The sequence below is a fragment of the Tachysurus vachellii genome, chromosome 1, assembly GCF_030014155.1.
Source record: "Tachysurus vachellii isolate PV-2020 chromosome 1, HZAU_Pvac_v1, whole genome shotgun sequence".
Classification (NCBI taxonomy): domain Eukaryota; kingdom Metazoa; phylum Chordata; class Actinopteri; order Siluriformes; family Bagridae; genus Tachysurus; species Tachysurus vachellii.
In genome coordinates this window covers 11,199,267-11,223,028 of record NC_083460.1, presented here as the reverse complement: position 1 = coordinate 11,223,028, position 23,762 = coordinate 11,199,267, and the positions used below count along the sequence as shown (strand labels likewise).

Sequence of the window (23,762 nt, the reverse complement as noted above, 5' to 3'; positions counted from 1 at the left end):
TTGGCACTCCGTCCAGGGTGTATCCTGCCTTGATGCCCGATGACGCCTGAGATAGGCACAGGCTCCCCGTGGCCCGAGGTAGTTCGGATAAGCGGTAGAAGATGAATGAATGAATGAACATGGTAAAGGCCATATTCTAAGAGAGTGCCATTTCATAGTCAAAACTGACAACAGAGTGTTGCCAAAACAAATGAAAATCCAAGTGTTTGCTTTTTCTCTTGCCAGTACCTCAGTACCTGCAGCAGGGGCCTGTCCAAAATTGATATCAGTACTCGTACTTTAATCTCCCTGAAAAAATTGGTTTTTATGCATTCCTAATATTATCCTATATATAACGATAATATGAGTTGATACATAGTACAATAGAAAGTTCTACATTATAGCTGTCCACCCACAAGATTTCATCTACCATTTTATTAACACTGTACATTTGAATATTACTGGTTTTGATCATGCTGATGTGCCAGTAACATTGTAAATCCTGACTAACAGTATATTGTATATAATAAACAGTACTATTCTATAATAATATGTGATGTCACCCACTACAATCTATTCCGCTTTCCTGAATTAAAAGACCATATAGCAAGATGCCAATATGTGATTTCTGAATTGACATTTGTAACTTGGTTACCCAGCGCTGGGCACAGCAGAACAAATACAGGTAGAAAGAGAATCCCAGTATGTCTTTTTCTTGGGTAAGGACTACCTGTTTAATCATGAAACTTTTTCATTGTGATGCTGTACATGACTCACAAACAGAGTCTTAATACTTTACAGCTGGTTCTTTTTCTCTACTATTGGGAATAAACCTGACCATCTGTCCCTTGTTCAATATGAACAGAGCCACCTGTACCATAACAAAGGCCTGCTGGGTCTGACCAGAACATTCATTCATTCATTTTCTACCGCTTATCCGAACTACCTCGGGTCACGGGGAGCCTGTGCCTATCTCAGGTGTCATTGCAGGGCACACACACTCATTCACTCACGCAATCACACACTAGGGACAATTTTCCAGAGATGCCAATCAACCTACCATGCATGTCTTTGGACCGGGGGAGGAAACCGGAGTACCCGGAGAAAACCCCCGAGGCACGGGGAGAACATGCAAACTCCACACACACAAGGTGGAGGCGGGAATCGAACCCCGACCCTGGAGGTGTGAGGCGAACGTGCTAACATTTATATATAGCATTTCACCTGCCATCTACATTATTAGGAACATGTGTACACCTCTTATTCATGCATTTACCCAATATGCCAATCCAGAGGCAATGTGCAATGCATAAATTCATGTTGATACTGGTGAAGAGCTTTAGTTAATGTTCACATCGAATGGATAATGGAAATTCTGTAGGCTGGTAAGAACTGACAGAAAGGCTTTAAAAACTCAAATACTCTTCTCAACTGAACACACAATACAGCTAGTTGGGAGGCACATTGGCTACAACAGTGGAACACTTTATTAGGTTCCACTTTTGTCAACCAAGAATAGAAATATGAGGCTACAGATAAAACTGGATAATTTATTGAGGAATATGATTGTCATACTCAAGTTCCTATTAACACAATTATCATTTGATGCTGTACAGTTATAAAAGAGATTTATAATAACACTAACCAGTATCACCCAGAAGAAGTGCATTCTATTTTGAGTCAGTCACCCCCACCTTTGGCTTTCACATTAGGGATACATCTATGATTTTTTTTCTATCTTTTTCATTTTATATATTATATGTGCCAAATTGAGGACACATTTTAAAGTAATATAAGACTATATATTTATTCGTGCATCTTGTTATGATACATATCTGCTCTTTGTGATTTTGTGTTTTTCAGGGCCATTGCCACAGGAAAGGAGAAAAATTCTTGAGTAGGGATATTTTCTTATATATAGTTTTGTGATTGAAATTTTGATTATGTACAAGTTTATATATGTTGATGGCTTACTGGCTACAATATATACAATTAAATAAAGCTGAATTTGCATCATAATACAGAAGGATGGTATTTATTTTACAGTTCATATTGGCCATGTAAGTCAACCTAAAGTCACAACATATTTGTATGAATTTGAATGGACAAGAATGATGTGACTAAATTTTAAATTTTGTACTGTATATACAAAGAAAAAATGCAATCCATAAAATTTCTAATAATTCACATTATTATGTGGTGTGCACATTGTATGTGAATATGCAACTGTGAATCCATATTGGTGTAAGCAGTTAATTCATAAACATAAGTCTTCTTTTCGATTATATGCATAATACAATAATTTCTTTAGATTTGTAATTTTGAACACAAGTATCAAACTAGGTTTGTAAAGTTTGTCGCGACAAACTTTGATGTTGGCTTTGATGATGCAAGTATTCGCAACGGATGGTGCTTTTTGGAGGCAAGTGGACATAAGGGTTAGTGTTGCTTTTGGAGGCAAGTGGACAGAAAGCTAGGTTGCCAAAACATTTGGAGGTAAGCAGAGACAAGCATGTGACATCATCAGAATACACATGAGGAAGTTCCCCTTATTGTTCTGAGTGTTTTGATATGTCACATGTCCAAGTAATAGCAACAAACTTCAGACCGGGGTCTACAACATATCCGAATTTGGTGCATGTAGCTCAAAAGCTCTAGGCTGCATTAAATTTTATAAATTTTTGTCTAAGCTTAAATAGGAAAACAGAATGTTGGCTTCTACAAAGCCAACATAATAATTCTAAAAATATTAGGAGCTATAAAGCTCCTCTTGTATACTTTAATAAATGTAGTCCTGATTAGTTAGATGTTCAGCTGGCTGCCAAGTTTTTATTATGAATAATGAACACAAATGTGATCACACACTACGGACAATTTAGGGATGCCGATCAGCCTACAACTCATACCCTTGGACTGGTGGAGGAAACCACAGGTGCTCAAAGTGCTCAGAGGTAGTGCCCCCGAAAATCTACAATATCAAGTGCAAAGCCATCCTACAAATGGCAAGTGTTGTGAGGCCTGGTTACATGGTTAAGACCTACAAAAGTGTCCAAGGAATCATGGACAAATCATTCCTAACATCATCATAGACAATATCCAAGATAGCATTTCTTACAGGTACATAGCAAGGATAGCTTTGTTTAGACTTTGCCTGCATGGTGTCTAAAACTTTTACTGAAATATGAAAAAGTGTGCCCTCAAAATCAGCCCTAGTGGAACTTTTATTGATTAACTATGATGTGTAGACATTGCAGGCAATACAACTATATTTTTATAGTTCTTTCAACAACAGTGTCTCAAAAACAGATTTATAGAAATAGAAAGATGTATAATTTTTTTGTTTGTTTTAAATTGAATTGATAAAATTCAAGCCTGAGACAATGGTGGTAAGGAAAAACCCCAAGACGATATTCAGCACATTCCACAGAGACTGCCCTTTTGGCTGTCACTGAGAAATTACATGCTGCTAGATCAGCCAAGCTGACCTCTGTCCTTATCCTCCTTGACTTTTCGGCAGCATTTGATATAGTCAACCACAAGTCTTGAAATTTGTGGATCAGCATGAGAATGGTTCGCTACCTACCGGGAAGGTATATCAGCTCATATCAGTAACATGGAGGGAAGCGACATCTACTCCACACACTCTTAACTGGTGTCCCCCAGGGCTCAGTACTTGGTTTCCTTTTCTCCCTCTATAACTCTCTCTATAACTCCACTGCCTTCTAGTAGCTGCATGCATCAGATTCAAAAACAGTGATGCTTGCCTACAAAGCCAAAGATGGACCATCAACCTCTTACCTCAAAGCTCTGGTCAATTCTCCCACTACATCTCGCTCCCTCTGATCTACTAGCACTGCTCTACTGCCCTCATATCTCTCAGGATGTAGGAATACAGTACATCAAGTCTCTTTTCTGTTCTGGCACTGAAGTAGTGGAATGAACATCCCCTAAATGTCTGAACAGCTGAGTCACTGGCTGACTTCAAAAGACGGGTGAAGAACTACCTCCTCTTCCTGAAACATATAAAGTAGTGCTTTTTAAAAAAAACAGCTCCCAACAGAGCTTTAGGTTGATGGTATCCTAAGTCTGTAACCTAGTTGAACCAGTGTTTTCATTGATAGAGACCTCAAAGCAATTTTGCACATGTTTTTTTATCTGTTTAAAGAAACATGTACACATTGAAGCTTGTGAAGAACAGACTTTGTGGTTATTAATCAGGAATACCTTGAGGCTCATTTACCTGGGGTTGAGATGGCACTAGGATGCACCATGGGAAGAAGGTAAGTCAGTGGAGACAGTGTGATGCTCTGGGCAAAGGTACAGTAGGAACCCTTGGACCACCTACATGTACCTCCTACAAGATAATGCATCCTGCCACACTGCACAATTATTCAAGGAATAGTTTGAACATTTCAAGAGTTCATGGTATTATCTCAGTCTCCAAATTCCTCAAATCTCAATTCAATCTGTGAAATGTGCTGGGCACACAAGCCTGAAAACCTTTAGGACTAAAAGGATCTGGGCCCTGATACCACAAAAGACTATCAGAGGTCTTGTCAAGTCTATGCCGTGAGGGGTCAGAGCTGTTTTTATGGCACAAGGTGGACCCACACAACATTGGGCATGTATTTTTAATGTTATTGTGATCTGTTTAACTTAGGTATGCTTCCAGGCTGCTTGTTTTATGTTGTAATGCATGCACACTTAAAGACCTGTGTTAAGTTTAAACCAGATCCCTCTGCTGTAAATTGGGCTATAACGTACAACCCTAACAGATTTTTTTTACACTTCCACATTTACTGTACTCTTCTGCTCAAAACATTTTCCTCTGTCTTCTCGTATCAACAAGGCACTTCTGCTTGCAGAATTACTGCTAACTGAATGTTTTTTTTTATTATTATATTTTAAGAATTTTAATTTATTATGATTTAAAAGAAACTGGTGCAACCAAGAACTGTTCAAGTCAACAATGAGTCAACAGAGACGGAGAGTATATAATAAAAGTCTTTATAATATAAATAGACTTATATAATACAGTATGTCTCTAATATGAGTAATTATCATCCTGATATATAGCACCACTTTCAGAGTACATTGTTTGAACCAAATGGATGCACATGGTCTTCTGGAATTGCTTAGTATTTCTGGCAGTGATGTGCCCATCTAGCACAAGTAGTGGGCCTACAGAATGCCATAATATTGTAGCCCAAACCATCACACAAATCTTGTTTTCTCCTTCATATGGGTGTTTTTCTTGCCACCGTTGCCTCAGACCTGCTCATTAAAGATAAATATAATTTACATTTTTAACTTTGTAAATTTTTTCTATATTTTTGTAAAGTTACAACTTCCACTGCTAAAAGCACTATACAAATAAAACACTGCAGGGCATGATTCTAATGTCTTTTTAAAAGTGTATAGAGTTGTGCAACCAAGAGCTCCTGGGCATTTCTGAGTTTATTATAGATTTAACACTAATTGCTTCTTGCCATGGTGGCTTAGTGGTTAGCACGTTCGCCTCACACCTCCAGGGTTGGGGGTTCGATTCCCGCCTCCGCCTTGTTTGTGTGGAGTTTGTATGTTCTCCCCGTGCCTCTGGGTTTCCTCCGGGTACTCCGGTTTCCTCCCCTGGTCCAAAGACATGCATGGTAGGCATCAAAAAATTGTCCGGAGTGTGTGAGTGAATGAGTGTGTGTGTGTGCCCTGCGATGGGTTGGCACTCTGTCCAGGGTGTATCCTGCCTTGATGCCCGATGATGCCTGAGATAGGCACAGGCTCCCCGTGACCCGAGGTAGTTCGGATAAGCGGTAGTGAGTGAGTGCTTCTTGCCAAAGCCTTCAAATATTTAATGATAAAGACCCACTCCAAGTGGTTCTCCAAGACAGACAGAGAGAGAGAGAAAGAGAGAGAAATATTACAAGCAATATATTCTTGTGATCATGTCATGGCTAAAGACGTGTAAATGTCTTTGTAAATGTAAATTATGTGCAAAGTGGCCCGAATGTGACACAGACATGAGGCTTCCTGGTTTCCCAACTCTCCAGAACACATAACTGTGGGGCTTTGTATAAAAAAGAGCAAACCACTTTAGCAAATTACACAGGCTAGCTATTAAGAGCAAAAGTGCTTACCTTATTTTATTGCTGCTCACTGCAGGATTGAACAAGTATGTGAGTGACCCAATGAATAAGTGTCAGCTACTAAGGAGGCAGCTTTATATGAATTAAATATCTTATTTCTCTTGCTTAAGTTGTAAAAAGGAGTAAGAGCAAAAGTGGAAACCTAACAAAACAATAGGGCTTCAAGCGCTAAATGCTTGGCCCCCTGAATATAGTTGCAATTCGTGATCCGCAAACACTACCTGCAACTAGCACCTTTAATGGCCAGTACTTGCCATTCTATATAGAATGACAGTCTATAGATACATTTGTGATGAGCTCAATGCTAGCTGTTTGAAGTGCCTGCTGAAAGCTAATTGGCTTAAGTAATTAAGTCATTATTAAAAATTCAGTACACCAAATTTCAGCTCAAAAATACTTTTGCTTACTGAGAACTATCAAATTGAACCTTATTCCACACCCTTGCAATATCCCCACCCCAAACTTTGCAGACAAACTCAGATCCTTGTACTGAACATATCTTTCTTTTCTGGCTCAAATCAATATCAGTAATCATGAATTATATATTTCAGTACTCCAGCTGTCTACTTCTGACTGTGGTATGGTGTCCATGTTATTTACATAGTTCACACCGTGTTCATACCATAATTTTGCATATGGGCCAAAAATGTATCATTATAGTTCTTCCATTAGGTCAAACAAGCTCATCTCTATTGCCCGAGTAGCAGGAGGGAGTGAAGGAAGAAGAAGAATCCTAACAATTTAAAAGGGTTCCAGCACCTCCAATGCTTGTATTTCTTATAGATGGTAACACTCTGCTGGAGAAATAGGTTTGTGTTTATCTGTGTCAGAAAACGAACCTAACAAAGTTCTCTTTTCATACAAGATTTTTATTAAGAAATAAGATGCAACACAGCACAATTTCAGCAGGTTTATGCTGCCAGTTTCACTCAGCACATGTTCATCTGTATGATTTAAAATATTCTCCGAAATTATATATACAGAGTTTCTTCAAAACAAAAGAAATATTTAAAAAGGTAAGCATTATTTTGTTATGTCCATTCTAGGTTTAAGTATGATGGAACAGAAAAAGTTGCATGAGATCTACATCAATTGACTTAGTAGGACAATGGCAATGGTGCATGGCAAAGTCCCAAGAGAAGACAGAAAAGACAAGTGAGGGAGAAAGTAAACTCATGGAGTCCCTTCAGTGTCCATTCTCATATGGTTTTTCCCGTTGCTTGCTTCTCTGCGGTGACTGCGTTCTCGGCTGCGACTGTGTTTGTGCATATGCTCTTTGCTGTGGCTGCACTCATGCCTCCTGCTCTTCTCCTCTGGTTCCTGACGGCTCCTGGAGCGTGACCGCGAACATTTTCTACTCGAACGTTCACCTTTGTGCCTCCTCTCTCTACTCCGACTCTGGCTTGACCGCTTGCTCTTACGTTCCTCCCTGTGCTTCCTCTCCTCTCGCTCATCCTTGTGACGCCATGCATCATCGTCTCCTTTGGCTCGCTTATCTTTTGAGCGCCCCCTTTCTCGCTCTGTGCCACTTGAGCGCTCTTTGTGATCCCGCTCCTTCCGACGGCTCCGTTCTCTTTCACTCTCGCCATCCCGCTCTTTACGCTCGTTCCTCTGCTCGCGACTTCTTCGCTTCTCCGTGGCCCGATCTGGGGTTTGGGAATGCCGACGATCCCTCTCTCGATCTCTGTCCCTGTCTGCACACCTGTCTCGGTCGCCTTTGTCCCGTTCCCTGTCTTTATCTTTTCGCTGTCGGTCCCGCTCTCTCTCAAGCTCACGGTCGAAGCTGGCTCCATGCCGTTCTCGGTGGCGACTGCGGCTCCGGGAACGGTTTGGGGATCTCCGAGGACTCGGTGTTCTCCTTGGGGACCTAGTGTAAAAAACCCAATAAAACAATAGTAATGCTAGCAAATCTGCAGTCACTATTAGGTCACAACCTACATATTCATAGATAGGTTTTGAACATTTCAATGGTAGCCTGAATCTGAACAGGTTATTAACCCGATTAGTCTACTAATTATGCTGGCTGCCTGATCTTACTCCTTACATTTAAAAGGCGTGGTGCACGATCTCTGAAAGCCAATGCTGACATTTGAAGTCACCTAAACAAACACGCCCCTAACCCAAATGGGTCTTTGATAGCTCCGCCCCACACATACGCAACCCAGGCAACTATTATGGCAGTACCTGCTGGGGCAGCTGGCCAAGGGGATATTTTTATCAATAAATGAACTCCATGAGTAATACTATGGTAATACAGGTCAAATGTGTTTTTGTAGTACTGTGTGTTGTACCATGAAAGGTTTAGCTCCGTTTCACACGGAAGACGACGTTCAACACCTAGAACCCGAGGCAGAGGTAACGACACAGTTATCCTCCATGTCTGTACTTGTGTTACTAATGATAAACAATACCACCTGTGCAAGTCATGTTATAACAGTCCAGTAGCACCCCAAGTGTGCATTAACTTTTAAAGCTGAAGCAAGTTTCCATACAGCTATAAACACAAAGCTAAACACGGCTTAATCTGTCTCTAAAATGTGACAAAGCAAAATTTTCCAACACTTCTGAATTTCGCTACTAAGAATCCTGTGATGTACCTTGAGCGGTGCCAGTCTCCATCCTCCTCATCCTCTTTGCCTTCTTTTTGTGGTGGTTTGCGTGGTCGGTTTTTCATCTGTGTGTCGATGGCTTTCTGCACAGGCACTGGGATACGTGGAAACAGTGTGGAGAACCACTCAAGTTTTGTGAGGAAGGAGCGAAGCATCTCACCAACTGTCATCACGCACCCACCGCCGGCCTTCACGTCCAGCTCCTGTTCACACAAACATACAGTGTTTATATCAGCCACTTCAACTGACTGCGCATTTGTTTTATATTTCAGGGTCCTACTATTAAATGCACATAACACTTCATGGTTTAGTGTTTTCTCTGCTTAAAACAAGACAGACTCGTAATTAAGCAGTAATTTTTTTTAAGCTAAAAATTAATTGTGCAGTGAAAACTAAAATTGTGTAGCTCATCACTCTACATTTCCAATGTAAAGATTTGGTTAGGAAAAAAAACAAGGTTCTCAAAGTCCAGTCAAGAAACCCAGTGCTATTCAGTGTAATATTTTTCATCAGTACAAAACTCAATTAAAACCCTTAATCTACAAAAATAATTTGATTGGGAATTATAGAGCAGGGAAAGCACTAAATAATCTAACTCCAGAATTTAAATTAGGAAAACAAATCCCTGTCTGTGATGACCAAAACTGAAACTTCACCTCTGTTTTCATCAAACTCAATATTCATAATGTTCCATTTACCGCATGAGTGAGTGCAAGATGGTGTTACATGAAAAGATGGACCAATCCAAAACAACTAGAGTACACACACTGTAGCCCCACATACAGGATGATTAGACATTTGTTTTTTTTTTTTAATATGAAATAAATAAATGTAATTAAACAGGACAGCTACAAGTTTAGTCTGACAATGAGCAGTTACTTAAAATAATAGTCTTAGTAGAGATGACAGAAAGCCTGGTTGTGGGATTTCGGAAAACATAACTAGGATTTCGGAAAACATAAACTGCAGAAAAAGCCACAGATATCAATCAGATATCAATTGTCTGGGTCAATTCTCTTGCCATTCTTTAAAATACTCATTGTATCTTTTTCGGTCACACATCTAAATGTTAAAGCTCCAGTTTGTCATTTGGGGAGCTACAGTACTGCTACACTGTGTACTTTAGAGCGAGAACAGGAAAGGGTTCTGTTTGCACTCACGCACGCAAACCTGCAGTGCTGGGATATATTACTCCCATTCACCTTCTGCATAAGGCCATCTGAGAAAGAGAAGAGTGCAGTTAGCTAGACTTACACACACAGGTTCAGACATGCCTCTATATTCACACAATTAGGATTTCAGTCAGCTTAGCAGATGAAATGAAGTGCTCTCCATTCTAAAGTACAGGTAGGCACACTTCAATGCTTAGACTGCTGATGTTGAGTATTACACCTGCTACAACTTGTTAGATAGAATATATTTAACGTTATACTTGTTGAAAATGTGCTAACATTTTCCAAATGAACAAGCCATTGTTTAAAAATACAACAGCCAATTTAATGGTCAATACAAATTGTCCCAGAGGTGTTTATTAGCTATTTTTTCCATTTAATTACAATTACACATTATACCAGTACATGGGAAAGCACTTATTATATAGGGCACTGGGCAAGTAAAATGTCCAATATGCTTCCTGTTTCATGATTTGGTTGCCTAGAAACCCTAAGTATTTCGAGCCATTGAATCCCCAGAAATTCTACTATTATACTTTGCCACAATATTTATTATTTTCAACTGTTTAAAAGTTTGGTCGAGTTGTGCTCTCCACACATCACTGTGCAGTGCCTTCAATTTTGCTCAACATTAAATAAGGTGCTTGAAATTCTCATTTTAGGAGTCATTGTTTTTGATGATTGGGGAGCAACGCATATAGGAGATAGGATTTCTTTTTTTTTTTTTTTTTTTTTTTTTGCAACAACTTGATTTGTCAAGCAAATCAAGACCATAGACGCCTATAGAGACGAAAACTAAAATAGATACCATACGTAGATACGAGTAAACATGTGAGCGTCACATCACAACAAGCTATTAGCAGGGGAAACTGCAACACCACACTTCTGTGTTTTGGCAAAGCCAGCATTAGTTATAACCCTCAAACTGCTGATTACGGAAAGATGATAGATTAGCTATAGAATTGGCCAATTTTGGCCTAAATTTAAGATTGTTGAAATCTGCTTTGAGACAATGGGAATTGTTAGAAAAGTGCTATACAAATAAAATGTATTGAAATTTAATTAGAAATATTCGAATCGGCTGATTTTTCTTCTCTGGCCAATCTGATCAACAAATCAAAACACCAAATTAGCTATGCTGAAGTACAAAAGAATAATTGATCTGTCAGATCATGGCAATGCTGTTTGTTCAAAACCTGATATCACACTTTCCACCTTCCACAGTGGAGGTAAGCAAACATCCTTACTGGGAGAACCAATCAACTTTACTCTGGATGAACATTAAGCAAAATGAAGGCAAAGGTGAAAAGTCAGCAATACACATCACAATTTAATCTTAAGGTTAATTCTTTTTCAAGCAAAATCACAAAGTTATTCAAAAGATAATGAACAACTAAGCAAGACCTGAAACTTCCATCACAAACACTATCCTTACGGCAGTGGATCTGCAATGGGTTTAGAAGAGGGCCAGTGGCTACACCTTAAAACAGCCCATGCTTCTACATATTTAACATAAAAGAAAGCTGAAAGTATTACCCGTGGCGACATACCTCCTCATCATCTAGGAAGGGCTCAAACCACTCAATCAGGTCTGCAGGGGGTTGTGTGTATCTGTAAAACATAGAACAAAAAAGGTCTGTATTATATCACAGCACAAAGACATGATATACAGTTAGTGAGCATTTTATTAGGACTAAACCATACTGCAAGTATCTAATCAGACAAAAACCGCTGCAGCTGAAATGTGAATCTTCTGGTCATTTTCCACTGAGCCTATGACCATAATAGTAACAGATTACTGTTCTTGGCTGAGAGGACAGGAACCCAATGTGGTCTTATAGGTTTGATGTGCATGTTCTGAGATGCTTTTTGCATGCCTCAGTTTTAAAGAATGATTATTTAAGCTACTCTATCTTTCTTGTTGGCTGACAAAGAACTGACTGTATATATGGATATACACACATGGACAAAATTGTTGGTACCCTTTGGTCAATGAAAGAAAAACTCACAATGATCACAGAAAAAACTTTAATCTGACAAAAGTAATAATAAATAAAAATTCTATGAATGTTAACCAATGAAAGTCAGACATTGCTTTTCAACCATGCTTCAACGGAATTATTAAAAAAAAAATAAACTCATGGAAAAGGCCTAGACAAAAATGATGGTACCCCTAACTTAATATTTTGTTGCACAACCTTTTGAGGCAATCACTGCAATCAGACGATTCCTGTAACCGTCAATGAGACTTCGGCACCTCTCAGCAGGTATTTTGGCAGGTATTATAATCACAAAACACCAAAAGGTAATAGCAAATTTAGTGTTATGGGTGAACGAAAGTCTAGTAGTTTTTTGGTTTTATTTCTATGAGTTTTGTTCACAGAGTGAAGATCCTTATACCGTTAGAATCTGTAGAATCCTGATCAACCAAGGTTTGTATCGTGTAATGAATTTTTCTGTCTGTTCATTTAGCTGCTTGGTGTTGGCATTGTGTTTTGTTTAGGTGAAAATGTTGTTTGTAGTCTTATAGCAGAGTTTCTTCCCTTTTTCAGGTATGCTGCACGCATACATTCAGGCTTTGTATGTTTTTCAAAATTATCTACAATTTTAGCCCCATCTCCACTCTCAGGTGGAAAAGGTAATGAGTAAAACAAGGTTATTTTTTGTTGTTTACCTGCCTGCGATTAAATAATCTTAATCAATTAGTAAAATGCGCGCGGCAGCAAGACATCAAGGATCATCACTGAACAAAGTATGTACATGTGAGTATCATTTAAACAATAATATCACCCAACCAACAATACTAGGCCAAAGTGTCTGTGACCATGATTCTGGCTAGATGATAGTATCACCTGTACTCAGTTCTTACACTTAATTTGCACTTAAAGATAAACTCCATTTAAATGGCTATCCTTCATTCCTCATGTGCATCAATTAGCCTTGGGTACCAGAGTACTGGTTGTGTTTTATTGGACCAATTTTTCCAACACATCAACTTTGAGAACTAATTGTTCTCTTGCTGCCTAAATCAATGTTATTCACATAATCATACTTGTGTGATGTTAATTTCATGGCTATTAGATAAATAGATTAATTGTCATTGCAAAGAGTCGAACAAAATTAAGTCTCACCTTAATGGCATAAAAAAAATACAATAATATATGATGGATAAATAAATAAAAGGGATTTAAAATATTGACTGCCTGATCAGATGGGTCTACCTTATCAGATGGTTCAATTTAGTTATAAAGAAATAGCTGCTAGCTATTGCAATGAACAATATTGTACATATGAACAGTGTGATCTGAAAGGATTATCTTGTCAGATATATTATATATTGTATTAAAAATTTGTGAATAACAAAAATAAAACCATATATTAGTGTATATAATCGGTGGATCAGTGCACATGTACATGATCAGTGCATATAATCATAATGTATACACAAGGGTGAAGTGGCCAATGCACTTCTTGGAGTGTTTTACAGAATCATTAAGGAACAAATCTAAAGTATTAATTGCCACATTGTGTGTTGTTCTGCACCACAGCATTGCATTCTTCTACCACAGTTCCCTGGCAAAATTAATGTTAAAATAGTCCAAATTAATGTTAAAACTCTTACCGTATATACATGAAGCCAAGTGCTCGGATGTACGGGGAGTCTGTGTGTGTAATGAGACCCATCACTTGTTTGCGAGTTAGTTTCAGCGTGAACAGCTTATACAGAAGGCAAAAAGCTGTGGAGACAATACCACCCGTGCCTACTCCTCGCACCTGCAACACAAATAAAATTTGCATGACACAAGAACTCTGTTTTAATGATCAGTGACCAGAAAATAAACTTATTTAATTAATTATAATTAACTATGTTAAACCCCAAAAATACTGAGGCCTAAAATAAATTAAAACTCATATATAATTTTAGTTTAATATTTTTAGATCGACAGAACTAAATCTTTTCCAATAATGCATAAAGTCTACTTTATACTCACTTGTTAACAAATATTTGTAAGATGTAGAGAGGGAAATCGTATGTAAATGCATAGTGCAGTTCTCCCACAAGCTAACTACATATTGTACTTGAAAGGGTTTATATACACTGGGTGGTCATTAGGTGTGTACTTTTGTGTACCCAGATTTATAAGAACTCTTCTGTGGGTTATATCAAATTCTGAATAATACTGTTTAAGTCAGAGTAACAAAATGCTAAACATATCTGTATAAACAGATAAACAATAAAATGCTAAACAACCAATCAAGTTTAAATGAAAACATATTTCTTCTCTGCAACCAGAGACTGGACTAAATTATTGTGAACATGCACACACATGACTATTCCATGATTAAGTGCCAACTATAAGATTGGTATTTTATATTAAAACATTACGTCAGCTATGGTCAAAAGCTATAGTTAACGTGTACACAATAGTCTCTTGACTTCTCAATTTTTCTACAGTTAGCAACAATTTTACTTAACACTCATTGTTTTTTTAAGTGCATTTTCCGGCATGCTGAGCTTCTACAGTCAGAATTGCCCACCACTTGACAAACCCAAGCCTGTAAACACCCACTGCTAGCAAGGTTGAATAGGTTTCTCTTGTTACATCTTGCTTCTCAGCTTTGACCTGGAGGCCTAAGTTTAGTGGCCCATGACAAAACCACTAGTGAACCTAGTGATTTAACTGTGATTTAACTGACTGTATCACTGGCAACAAACAGATTACTGAAGGAGTAATGGTCTTGTGCTTTCACTTGTTATTGATTATACTCTGTGTGGGTTTTCCTTGAAAATCATACTGCTTTATACACAGTTTGAAGTCCAAGGGAATAAAAATCTACAAAAGCTGAGACTTTAGCAACTTCAGACTGGTATCACTTTTCTTTCTTCTTTCTAAAATCCTTCAACACACTTTTTTACAAAGAACTGTCTCTCTATCTCTGACAAAACAACCTCGGAGGTCCCAACCAATCTGCCTTTCAGCAGCACCTGACACTCAAATACAAGACTCTTCAGAAAACCCTCAAGGGTCTTGGAATTCACAAAGCAGCATGTCAATGCCTTGCATTGAAAAATTATGTATGTAACGATCTAAAGTAACTGCAGGAGTTCATTGTCACTCTGAACCAAAATCAACCTTGTGGAAATGGTGTGAAGGATCCAAGGGGACAGAGCAGTCGGTGATTTCACAGTAGAGCAACATACAGCATACAATCACCACGTGACTGTTGTAAAGTCTCTGTATGTTACACACAACATGCCCAGGAAAATATCAGGTGTACAACAACAAACAAAGGTACCCAGGGAAAATAATTAAAACAATAGAAGTTATCATCATCCTTCATTCTAAATATCTGTGGCCAAATCTTAATCTCCTGACAGAGACGACCAGGTTATGGGTTCATATATCTTGGCATGGTTACATTTTTCCATAGGCACCTTCACCAGTAGCCACAAAACAGCACCAAAATATCAATCGATAAACAGGCAAAAGCATTATTTCCATTATTTCCTATATATACATATATACCGAAGCATACATATCTAAGATATCCATTATTCCTATATTCCTATGTATACTATAAATACAGAGATCAACATAAAGGCAATAGATTAGGCCCCAATTACATTCATTATGCTATCAAATTTAATTAAATACTAAAAACAGTAACAAAGGATGCTTTTCTGAGATACTCAAGTTTTTCTGTGTATAACCTTGACAGAGTTGTACCTATCAGAATTTTAAAAGGTTTACTGGTTAAAAAATTACAGATAAAAATGGGCACGGCCTAAAAAGCATCTGGTGCACAATAAACCATGTTCCCATGTTACATCTCATACATATGATTCTGAACTTACAATGTGATCAAGCATACTCCTTTGCCATCCGAAAGCCACAATAAAATTGACTTATTTTGTCCGTTTTAGCTTCCATACAAGACAATGAATTATTCTCTCCATGGTTTTACAAAAAGAACTCTTCGGAGCTAGAGGGCAGTAATTATTGTCACCATAATAGTCCTTGCCAGGTTTTCGTTTAAGTGTGACTAATGTTAGGAGGGTGCAATGCTTCCATATAATCAAACTATAGTAAGGTTTTTAAAAAGAGATAATAAACAAATAAACAGGTGTTTTATAAAACAAAAAGAATCATCTTGCAGTTGAGAAGTGACTATGTGGTTCTGTGTCATAAGAGACATCACATTCTTTCTGTTTTCATGTTACTTCATGCTATTTAATGTTGTGGTAACTTAAATGCTTTTTAATATGCTGTATTTCTAATCTACTTCCCTACATCTTGGATATCTTATCCCATACCGTTTGTGTTAGTGCATTTAACGTTAGACTACATCATAAATTGATCCTACTGAAGTCTGGATACCTTTTTTACCTTCTTTAAAATAATTAAGCAACAGATATTAAAAGTTCTGTGTCTTTATTCATATATATATATGAATGAATGAATGAATGAATGAGAGGGAGAGAGGGAGAGAGAGAGAGCGCAAACTACTAACTGGCTTTAGAGGCTGCCATGTTTTATCACTTTGATGCCATGTCTGGATTCTATTGATATCAAGGGGGAATGGTAACTATAGAAATTGCACCATACTTGCACACAAAACAAATCAAGCAATAATTCATGTTCATCACATACTTCTACTTACCCCTCCGCACATTCCAGTCTGCCCTGCAGTCTTCCTGCTGCCTTTCTCCCAGGGCTCTGCATGGGTTACCTGAGACACAACAGCTCTGTCACACAGACTGATCAACTATGGCATTGCTGATAAAAACACAAAATATTAAGGAACTCAGCTGAATCCATTAAAATAATAAATAATATTAATAACAAAAAACATTTAAGGCACCGTTAAGCCTGAACTGATGATGATGAAAATGTATGAATTAAAATAAACACGGTAATCGTTTCAGAGTGCGCGAGCTGCCAACACGTTTAACGTGCACCGCCTTTCTGTCCTTTATCTGACTTTACTCACCATTCCCACTTCTACACACCACTGAAATACTTCCCCGGATTCCTGCACTAGCCATCAGCACAAACAGCTAACTAATTTTCAGCGAACACAAACCATAATGACCTGGAAATCGCGGTTATAACCGGTGGTTCGTCGTTGGCGATCATATACGTGGTGAAATGAGCAAACGTGTGTGATACTGAACAATCGGGGGGAAAAAAATACTTCATCAGATTTTGTTTCGATTAACTAATATAACCTGATATAATCGATCAGATCTGCAAATAACCAAAAAATCGACACGAAACAGCAAAAATATTCAGGCTTCGTTCTAGTCGTCACATCTCAGTCTAACCAACAGACAGACACGTGTTTATTAACTGCTGTTTGTTTGCGTGTGAACAATCTCCTATGGAGACAAAACACTGTTATCGAAGACAATCGGCTTCCGTTTGTAGACGAGGCAAAATACCAAAGGGTTGCCAGATTATAGTTATATTACGCATTAAGATGCGATTTATTCTCGTCATAACGCTATACCGATAGCTACACAATACCCCTATACGAGAGCTAGTTAAAGTACTAACACCTCTGTAACATTAAGTAGCTAGTTAAAGTACAAAGCACCTCTGTGGTACCAGTTCATAGGTGTAACACAGCTGAACATAAGAGAAATGAGCACTTTGACTGTCTCGGGCCCGCTAGCTGGCGTTACCTTGAAGTAGATTTCGTCCACGACCTCATGGTAGGTCTTCAGCTCATACAACTGAACCTTGAAATACGGAGACGATAACACATTTGTAAGAATCATAGGGTTTAGATTCATTGTTTTCTCGTTGCCCCATAGAGGTAAAACATTGCCGTGTTTCCCTGAAGGAGGTTTGCTCACGGCCTGCTGCTGCTGCTGCTGCTGATTCCCCGCCATGGCGCTTAGATGCGGCAAAAAAGGAGCTAGCTGTTAGCTAGTCGCCGAAGCTAACCAGTTTAGTACCAACTATAGTGTCATTAAAACTAGATTTTTCTGTAAATCTCATAAAATAAAGAGTATTATACGTTATTAAACTCAATTACTTTAAGTATTAAAACGATATTACTCGGAAACAAACGGTATTTTCGGTAACAGTCAGTTACACGCAAAACAAACTAGCTAATGTTACCGAAGACAAAGCGGAACCGGAAATCGCGCTTCGAAATGCGATTCAAAAACTAGCTTGCGATGTTCCAATACAGGCGCGTTTAGAATTTTGATTTGTTCGTTGTTGTGTAGCGGTTGTTTCAGCTTGGGGTTTATTCTTTGTAATTAGCGCTGAACATTATATATCAAAAATGTTCCTGAATTACACACATTCGTGTTTGCTTTTGATGAGAGAAAGAAAACAAATATACAAAAGACCCCTCACATAAATTCAGGGTGATTATGATGCCTTTAAAAGGGTGTGAAGTATAGCTTTGATTTATTTGTATTTTTCCTACCACAATAAGTTGTATTTTATAAATGTTAATTATCAACCGAGTTACCAGTTAAATAGATATAAAAACCACACGCACTTTTCAGTATACAATTGTTACTGTAGCCTCAAGCAGTAGGCAGTGGTGTTGATCTCAGCCATTATGGCTGTCATCGGCCGCCTATAAGGCTCATTAGCAGAAAGAGATCAACACCACTGCCTACTGCTTGAACATATATTTCAGTAGTAGGCCATATACTACTGACACTCTCATGTGATTATATCAGATGAAGTATATTGTTGGGATTAAAACCTTGTCCCTGGTTGGTTGAGAAGCCAAACAAAAACATTCAGCCAGCAGCAGTTATATGGTCAGAAACTGACCATGTTTAGGGCTACACAGAAAAGACACAAGTTAATGTCTATGTTACATGTCCCAGTCCCTGTTATCATATCCACTTAAGCTTAAATATTTTTTTTTAAATAATACATTTTGTGCATGAGAATGAATACATGTGTGTGTTTTAAAGTCAAATGCAGGTATGTGCACATAGTGGTGGGGGATGGGTAAAAAAAAAAAATGATCGGCTAGTTTAGTTTTGTTTCATTGGAACTTTTCCACACTCAAAATACAACATTACAGAGCGTTATTGTTAAAAACCAGGCTCAAAATGAGTAAATAGTCTCTAAAACAGCTGAACTTGGTTGAAACATTTCTCCACTTAGTAATGTGTATCAGGTTTTTTAAGTCTGTGTACAAGGACAGTCGATTTGTACAGCTTTAGATAATTTCCACCAAGACACACTAGAAATATGGCATCAGAGCTATAACTGGTTTAATTGCTGTTTGCAGACAGCATTACATTTCCAGCATTTAGCAGACACCCTTACATCCAGAGCTAATTACATTATCACATTACTATACAATTGAGGGTTATGTGCCTTGCTCAGGTGCCCAACAGTGGCGGCTTGGTAAACCTTGGTTTGAACTCACAACGTTACGATTGGTAGCCCAACACGTTAACCGGCTACCACACAGCAAGACGTAGCTCTTAGAGGTCATAGAGATGACTGCAGCAATTTCCTTGCGTTTTTAATCTTTCATGAAGATGATGATACAACCTAGAAAAGAGTATTTGCAGTTTTCACCTTCAAATGCAAATTAATGTGGTCATTAAATATAAATTAAAATAATTGAGTTGTGTTGGAGGGGGCACGGTGGCTTAGTGGTTAGCACGTTCGCCTCACACCTCCAGGGTCGGGGTTCGATTCCCGCCTCCACCTTGTGTGTGTGGAGTTTGCATGTTCTCCCCGTGCCTCGGGGGTTTCCTCCAGGTACTCTGGTTTCCTCCCCCGGTCCAAAGACATGCATGGTAGGTTGATTGGCATCTCTGGAAAAATTGTCCCTAGTGTGTGAGTGAATGAGAGTGTGTGTGCCCTGCGATGGGTTGGCACTCCGTCCAGGGTGTATCCTGCCTTGATGCCCGATGACGCCTGAGATAGGCACAGGCTCCCTGTGACCCGAGGTAGTTCGGATAAGCGGTAGAAGATGAATGAATGAATGAATGAATGAGTTGTGTTGGAATCAGATTCAGAACAGAATTCTAAAGAATGAGGGTTTCTGTTCTGTTGGATGGACAGCTGACATCAGCATTTCATTCATTCATTCATTTTCTACCGCTTATCCAAACTATCTCGGGTCACCCCCCTCACACACACTCTTCACCCCTCACACACACTCCTCACCCCACCCACCCCTCACACACACTCTTCACCCCACCCACCCCTCACACACACACTATTCACACACACACTTCACCCCACACACCCCTCACACACATTCCTCACCCCACTCACCACTCACACACACACTCTTCACCCCTCACACACACTCTTCACCCCACACACCCCTCACACACATTCCTCACCCCACTCACCACTCACACACACACTCTTCACCCCTCACACACACTCTTCACCCCACACACCCCTCACACACACTCTTCACCCCACACACCCCTCACACACACACTCTTCACCCCTCACACACACTCTTCACCCTGCTGCTGTCTGGAAAAAGGTACCGAAGCATTCGGGCCCTCAAGAACAGAATGAGTAACAGTTTCTTTCCACAAGCCATCAGACTCCTTAATAACTGAACTGAACTGTACTGAGTACAACACACGCACATCAACTGTATGGACTGCACAGACCTACACCAAATACACACACTTCCAATATATATTCATCAAAGTGTTTGCATGCTGTTTTGCACACTTTTTTTTTTTTTTTTTTTTTTTTTTTTTGCTTTTTGTACATGCTGTCTCACATTTCAGTTGATTGATTGCTGTTTTACACAATATCTCAGATAACTGCTGCTATAATACTAATGCGTTCATTCCAATATTTCTGCACACTCAATATTGATTGAACATACAGTATTTACACTGGTCGGCACTGTTTTTGTGTATTGTCTTTTGTGTATTGTCTTGTAATTTTTTGTTTGCACTGTCTTTTGTCCTGCACTGTCTTTCTGTCTTGTTCTGCACTCTTTGCACCAGGTTGCACAGATGCACTTTATGTATCTAGGACTACTTACTAAGTAAGTCCTTTGTCTTTGTTCTGTGTAGCACCACAATCCTGGAGAAACGTTGTCTCATTTCACTGTGTACTGCAACAGCTATATATAGTTGAAATGACAATAAAAGCTTCTTGACTTGACTTGACACTTGACTTGAGATGAGTGAATACTCTGTGTGCCATGTTTGTCATATTATTATTTCCTTTTTATCTCTTAATATCAGGGGGTTTGTTTTGTTTTACAAGGACAAGAAATCAAAAAGGTAAAAATCAATATTTGTTAAATGATAACTCTCATTGAAGAGGTTGAAAAGCTATTTATGTCAAATATGAATAAATAAGGTGACCAGTTGAATTTAAGATTAAACAACAAATAACAATAGACACAGTTAATACATATAACAGATGATAAAATAAAAACAAAAGGAACTGTTATGGAAAATAACTAAATGACAGTTAGCACACAACTATCACCAGAAAACACTACAAAATTCTAATCCGTCCATTCTAAATCAGTTGAGATATACGGCAATCAAATGGAGAATATATCAGATCATGGCACCAGCTGGATTGGAAGAGGTAAAAGATAATCTTACTTTTTCAACCTTGACAAACATTAATGAAAGATTATTCAAAGATTAATGATAGAAGGTCAAAAAAGTAGTTCAGGATGAAACCTTTTTTAAATCTATATCAATCCAAATATGTAAAAGAAGATTGTGCCTCTCTAAATAATATTAGGAAATTATTAAATAATTCTAATCATCTCAAACTTGTTCTTAAGAAATTTGTAAATCAGCATTTAAGGGAGGAAATGGAATCTGTGATTAAGTCAGCCAGCCCTATTTAATTTAATTTAATTTAATTTAATGTAATTTAATTTAATTTAATTTAATTTAATTTAATTTAATTTAATTTAATTTAATTACGCTTACTTAATTGTGAACCATTCTCATTTAAAGGGAATTATGGAGTATGCTGAAAAATTCAATTTGCAGGTAACAATAATCATCATTTAAGAAAATTACTGTTACATTTTCAGCAAGGAGCTATGGAAATTATCTCACATTTGTTCAAGAGCATCTGGCTCGGCCATTGGAATACCTTGGTCTTGTTTTGGGGAAGCTCTTCTTTTTGTAATTAATGGGTGTCCTTCAGGTCTATGTCATACTGAAAGACGAAATTCCTCTTGAGTGTTCTAAGTGTAAGAAGCCAAAATTAACTGCTGTTTGGTGTTACTTATTATTCTCTCCACCGTGATTGATGCCCATATACCAGACCACTACACCATTGCACATTATTCCACATGGTTTTAGGAGACCGGAGGTAGTTTTTTTTTTAAGACCTCATACTTTGTGGCCCATGACCTTTCCAGTTGTATGTTACCAAGAGGCCAGAAAGTCGGACTCCTGCAACTACCTCTGAGCTGAATTCAGGTAAGAGATTGCCAAAGAAGCATGCAGATGCAGTAATAGAAAGCAAAACTCCTTTAGATTTACTGAGATTAACTGTGAGTATTTATACAGAAGAAAGGTGTAGTATTCCATGTTCTCTCACTGTAAGTCGGCTGCTCTATGAGTAGAGGGAGAGATGCATAGATATGTCAAAAGACTGAGCAGGGGAGCACAATATGGCCCTGAGGACAGCAAATCAGTCTGTCCTTATTTGAAGACATACAATTCTCAGATGATCAAAACAAAGGTTCTTGTTTTGTAGTCTGTGTTTGGAAAAAAGATATGTCAATATCTAGTGGAGTCAAATCTGTGAACAGAGAAAATAATGCGACTGTACTTTGAACAACAGATGACGACGTGCCTTCCTTGGAAGCCCATTTGGATACTTCTTCAGCTAGAGAGTTACCACAAGCCAATTCAGAATCTCCTTGGTCATGACATTTGATCTTAACAACAGCTAGACATTTAAGTAACAATGAGAACAGACCAGAACCCTGTGTAGCATGTGTGTGCCAAATTTTACCAAAATAACAAAAAACAAACGCATATCGTGAATCAGTGTAAATATTTAGTAATTGATCTTTTAACAGACAGCATACACTTTGTAAAGCAAGTTCAGCAGCTTGAGCTGAATTAAATGAAATAGAGTAAGCTTCATATACAATATTAGGTAAAGAACAGACTGAATATATACACAAGGTGGTATTATCACTGGTTTTAGTACATGAGCCATTTACAAATATGTGTTCCCCACCCTTCAATGGGTGTTGTTAAAGACTTGTGCACAGAGACAATAATTTTGAAATCTTAGTTGTGCTACAGCCAGCCATCCAGCCTGTTCCTCCAGTCATTGGTGTTAAAGGACAACTGAGATATTTTGGGCTGTTAAGGGTTTGATAGTGAGATTTTCTGAAGCACATAGGATTGCTTCATTGCCTAAACAATGCTGTGCATTCATGTGTTGTGTCTGAAAGTTAATAAGAATGAGGATTACCTGATGAAGTGCACATCGTGGGTGTGAAAGGACAACTATTTCAGCATCTGAGACCAGTAGAGCAGAGGCAACAACTGAATTTGAACATGCAGGCATACCTAGGACCACAGAATCGAGATATGCATAACAGACATATGCTACTGGACAATAAACACTATGTGCTCTTGGGCAAAGACTCCTGCAGCAATGCTACTGTCCTCAGGTGAACCTAGAGCTCGATCAGATCTCAGGGATTGTTTGAGATAGCGCAAAGAGTTATTTTCTTGCAACCGAGTTTGTGCAGTAACCAAGATGAAATCATCAGGGCCACAGTCAGACCTTATACTGGTGCAGTGGGCCTTGGGTTCCTCCTAATGATATAGAGTTTGTAAACAGTTTCTGGATTTCAGAGGCTTTGATGCAATTTCCCAGACC

The 23,762-nt window shown here is 38.4% G+C and overlaps 1 protein-coding gene across 1 annotated transcript; it reads right to left on the bottom strand.

Moving 5' to 3' along the window:
• Nucleotides 1-6,967: 6,967 nt before the first annotated feature.
• On the bottom strand, nt 6,968-18,044 carry prpf38b (pre-mRNA processing factor 38B). The gene is made up of 6 exons (XM_060872121.1): nt 17,588-18,044; nt 16,564-16,632; nt 13,523-13,674; nt 11,451-11,511; nt 8,717-8,931; nt 6,968-7,986 (listed from the first exon to the last, which is right to left on the bottom strand). Exons 1-6 carry the CDS (start codon nt 17,795-17,797, stop codon nt 7,293-7,295), a joined length of 1,401 nt encoding a protein of 466 aa, XP_060728104.1. The 5' UTR covers nt 17,798-18,044; the 3' UTR covers nt 6,968-7,292.
• Between the last annotated feature and the right edge of the window lie 5,718 nt (nt 18,045-23,762).

What these genes read in the sequence shown, in the direction of transcription:
- prpf38b (XM_060872121.1), bottom strand. Translation starts at nt 17,797, where the DNA reads ATGGCGGGGAATCAGCAGCAGCAGCAGCAGCAGGCCGTGAGCAAACCT. An exon ending in AGACTGGAATGTGCGGAGGG is followed by an intron (nt 13,675 to 16,563) that starts GTAAGTAGAAGT and finishes TTTGTGTTGCAG; the next exon opens with GTGCGAGGAGTAGGCACGGG. An exon ending in CCTTCCTAGATGATGAGGAG is followed by an intron (nt 8,932 to 11,450) that starts GTATGTCGCCAC and finishes TTGTGTGAACAG; the next exon opens with GAGCTGGACGTGAAGGCCGG.